The sequence below is a fragment of the Triticum aestivum genome, chromosome 6A (genome assembly GCF_018294505.1).
Source record: "Triticum aestivum cultivar Chinese Spring chromosome 6A, IWGSC CS RefSeq v2.1, whole genome shotgun sequence".
NCBI lineage: Eukaryota > Viridiplantae > Streptophyta > Magnoliopsida > Poales > Poaceae > Triticum > Triticum aestivum.
This window is the reverse complement of record NC_057809.1, coordinates 532,617,138-532,621,606: the sequence shown is the minus strand read 5'-3', so window position 1 is coordinate 532,621,606 and position 4,469 is coordinate 532,617,138. Positions and strand designations below refer to the sequence as shown.

Here is a 4,469-nt window from a genome sequence, read left to right as displayed (position 1 = left end):
GAACGAGAGGAATGCGCGAGTGTTCCGTCAGAAGAGTGCTCCGCCGACAGTTCTACTCGCCAACATTAAGAAGGAGGCCACGCTTTGGATATCAGCGGGTGCAAGAAAGTTGGGATACTTGACGACGCGAGAGTAGTTGGTCACCTTTATTTCGGGTGTTGCGGCGCTGTCAGTGTTGTAACACGAACATAAACTCTATTCCACTTATTTAATGAATGAGGCAAATCTTTTTGCCTCTCTTCAAAAAAAAAACTTGGGTGCCCATTGGACACATGTATTCAGTTTCTGGGGAATGGGTGCCCGTGGTAATCTCGATAAAAAAGTCAAAAGAATCCTACTATGTATAAAAATATATTTGGATAGATCGTATGTCGGACCGTATTTCCTTCGCCACAGATACCATGGGTACCCATTCCCCACAAAACTAAACACGGGGTGTACGATGGGCACCCATGTTTGATATCCCAAAACTTCAGATTTTTTTAAATTTCCTAGTATTTTAATGTTATATTTATATAGGGGTGTGTGGCACCTGGGAGCTACAATGCATTTCCCCTATGGAGATGCCATCCTGAAACTTATATTCTGGCCTAACAATTTGCTGCCAGGGGCCATCACTGCTCTCAAGCTTCCACTAACATTTGCTCAGCAGGCTAATACTGAACAGTCTCGATTATTCACACCCAAATCCTCCTTCATGTTTGGGCACTAGTAGTCACCTGTAATAACAAGTCAGCTGATCCATCGAGCTCTAGACCAATCGAGCTTATAGTACGCTGAAAAAAGACCAGTCGTCCTTAGGAAAAAACGTTCATCACACAAGGATCTTAGGAGAAAACGCCGGATCTGCAGAAGCAGCAACGGCCATGCCAAATGGAGGACTAAATTATATTTGCATTAACAGGTTTCATTTTTAATTGTACAGCGACAGCACATGTTCAACGAACAAGACACGAATAATACGGAGTACAAATTCCATCTCGAAGAAAAAACACGGGGTACAAATCACGGTCGGGGTCGGTTAATTTCCAGACGAAGCAGCCTTCTTGGCCAGCTTAGCGAAGAGGCTGCCGTCGTAGACGCTGCGCGCGGTGTCCTTCTGAAGGAAGCCGTCCTTGTCCTTGGCGAGGCTGTAGAGCATGCCCCACTCCGCCTTCGACGCCGCCCTGCAACCGCCGGCGGAGTTAGCACGGCGACACCTCGACCGTTGGCATGAATAAGAGAGATAAATTATTACCATCCTTTGAAGTCACCCTCCTTCCTGTTGGCAGTGCGCATCTCCCCCAGCTCGTCCTCGTTCAGGGCGTTCGGCTTGACCTTGGCGTACTTGGCGAATATGTCGTTGAACTTGGCCGGAACGAACCTTCCTTGAGCATCGTACGAGCCGCTGTCGCTCCCGTGGATCCCTTTATGGATGTTGGCTATGTAGATGTCAAACCGCGACGTCGTAGCATTTTCCTGCATGTTATGTTTGTATCAGGTACTGTGTCCACGGGTTCTGTACTCGTGTCAAGAGTAGGGCACACAGTTGCAGGTGTACACAAAAGGACGTGTTGGACGACAAGTGTGCTTGCGCGTAAAGCGTTTATTTAGGCCGCCAACCTTGCCATATATGCACCAAACTAACTGACTATGAGGAGACTGGAGGAGCACGCCGAAGAAAGATGACCTTGTAAACTCATAACTGTCGCCTACGAACTACTGAACAAGTAACAACCCCGATGATATTTGACATGGATTAAGCGCCCAAGGGAACATGGAAACGGCATGAGATTGTTTACGCGTGTTGGACAAGTGAGAGAAAGAGCATGGCCGTACAGGTCTGGTCTTGGGTCCGATGGCTCCGTTGATCAGGGTCGCGCTGGCCGCCGCCTCGATAGCTCCGAGACCGATGGCACGAAGCCCTGCATGCATGCACACAAAGGGGCAAAATTAGAAGTCTGCGACGACGGCCAGCCGTCGATGCAAAAAAGGACCGAAGCCGATAAACAAGGGGGGCGGAGAAGACGCGTGATCGACGGTCGTTTCCTCACCTTGCTCGGTCTCGGAGAAGGAGACGATGCCGTCGTTGTCGGTGTCGAAGAACGCCACGTGCTTCTCCAGCGCCGTCGTCCAGACCGGAGCCGCCGCCGCCGCCTGGCTCCCTGTCAGAATCGAAGCGAATCAGTTAACAATTCAAACAGAAATGGGCGATATATACAAAAAGATCGTGCCCCGGCCGGAAACCATCGACTTACAGGAGGACACGACGAGCAGAAGCAGGAGGGGCGCGGCCGCCGCCGCGGGCAGAGATGACAGCCGACGTTGGCCGGTGGCGCCCATCGTGTCTGGCGATTCCTCCTCTCTCTCGACCCTCTCTCTCTCTCTCCCAAGCTGACTCCCGATCTATCCTTATCTATCCCCTGGTCGAGGCTGCGTCTGCGTTGCCTCTGAGCCTCGACGTGCGGCCCTATTTATAGGACGGCCAGCGCCCCGGGTAGGCGTGTGGCGGCCTCGCCATCCCATCACAGGCGGCCTGGGGAGACCTCACGCGAATTCATTTACAGCGCAGAAACGTGGACCGCCTGCCAGCAACAGAACGACAGAGAAGCTTTGGGAATCCAGCATGCACGACCGATCGGTGCGAAATCGCGAGATACGCTGCAAGTAAATGCGCGGGTGTAAATTTGGAGGACAAAATTAATATCCACCAAGAATGCGGATTGCGCACAGGCTGTGAGTGCTGATTTTCCTTTGTTTTTGATGGAAGGCTGTGAATGCTGATAAATGGAGAATATTTTGTATACGATTTGTCGAGCACTGAAACATGCAAGACGGGAAATGCACATTGAACGTTAGATATTTTCCATGCCATGCATGGGCCGAACAGACACTTCTAACCTTTTTTATTCTAGAATCAGATTATTTTCTTTCTTTTTGAGGCAATTGAGAATCAGATACTTATAACCGGAATCCCCTATTTGCCGCTCCTTGCGTCGAACTGTCGACGCAACGCACAGAGCTGGCGATCGAAGCGCTCACGTGGGCCGGCCCGTTAATCAATTGGGGCACTTTCCGGTTTCGGCAACCTTCTAAAGTTTCCCAGCCGGGTTTTTCTGATTTTGGGAAACTTCTAGAAGGTTCCTAGAACAGTTTTTTTCTTTTGTCGACCTTTCTGCTTCTTTTCTTTTCCTTTTCGATTTCTTTTTTTCGTTTCCTTTACATTTCAAGTCCATTTTTAAAAACAAATCAGGTTTCAAATTTTGTTCAGAAACTGGAAAAAATATTCGTACTTTTAAAATATTTTAAATTTTGTAAAAATTGGCGTGCTTTCAAAATTGTTCATAAATTCAAATAATGTCCGCATTTTCAAAAATTTGTTCGGGCATTTCAAAAATTGTTTTCATTTTCCAAAAAAATGTTTGGAATGTTTTTTTTCATTTTCAAATAATGACCGGGATTTCAAAAAAAATTATGTTTTCAAAGTTTTGTTCACGTATGCAAAAAATGTTCATGTTTAAAATTTGTTTCGAATTTTGAAAATTGTTCTCCGTTTCTAACTTTGGTCTAAAAATAAATAATATGTTTGTGATTTAAAAAATTGTTCCAATTTTGTTTGGAATGCTTTTTCTTTGTTTTTTCCTTTTTTCTATCTCTCTGTTTTTGTCCTGCTTTTTTTCATAAAAATGCTCAAAATTTGTTTGCATTTCAAAACTTTGTTCGCAAGTTGAAAAGGCATTCTCAAAATTTTAAAATTGTTCACATTTTTGCAGGGAGTACAAAAGATGCAAAATAAAAAATGTTCAAAATATACGAAATTTGTTTGCCTTTCCAACCCATGATTTTATAAAATAAAAGATTGCATTTTTATCAAAAAATGTTTGTGTTTAACAAAATTTGTTCAAAGATTTCAAAAAATGCTCTGGATTTCAATTTTTTGTTCATGTATTCAATAGATGTTTGTGCTTCCAAATTTGTTTGGAATTTTCGAAAATGTTCTCTGTTTCAAAATTTGTTCTCAAATTTTAAAAAATATTCGTGCTTTAGAAAATTGTTCACAAATTCTAAAAATGTTCATATTTACGAAAAATGTTTGGAAATTCAAAATTTGTTCGTGATATCATAAAATTAATTGCTTTTGTCAAGAAATAATCATACATACAAAAATTTAATTAAAATTTTAAAATTTGTAAAGGATATTTTCAAGCAGTGTTAAGTCTTATAGTTTCGTTTGTTCTTTTTAGAGTTTCATTGTACGTTGGTCCACCGAGCTCTTCTGTCGTAGAGTAGCATGCAAACACAAGTTGGTAGTCTTGTGTTCGAATCCCAGCTACCCTTTTTGCGATTTTCACCTGGTCTTCGCCGCGCACTTCAATGGGCCGGCCCAATCGGCGCTCGTGAAAGACTTGCTTGTGCGAATGCGCATCATTTTGACGCAGAGTGTGTCACATAGGAACTCCACTTATAACCAGTTTAACAGATCCACTACG

General features: G+C 44.1%; 1 protein-coding gene across 1 annotated transcript; it reads right to left on the bottom strand.

The window, feature by feature from the left end:
- Positions 1-874: 874 nt before the first annotated feature.
- On the bottom strand, positions 875-2,428 carry LOC123130934 (probable peroxygenase 4). Its single transcript, XM_044550726.1, has 5 exons — positions 2,238-2,428; positions 2,034-2,144; positions 1,819-1,904; positions 1,238-1,458; positions 875-1,166 (listed from the first exon to the last, which is right to left on the bottom strand). Exons 1-5 carry the CDS (start codon positions 2,320-2,322, stop codon positions 1,022-1,024), a joined length of 648 nt encoding a protein of 215 aa, XP_044406661.1. The 5' UTR covers positions 2,323-2,428; the 3' UTR covers positions 875-1,021.
- Positions 2,429-4,469: the final 2,041 nt, after the last annotated feature.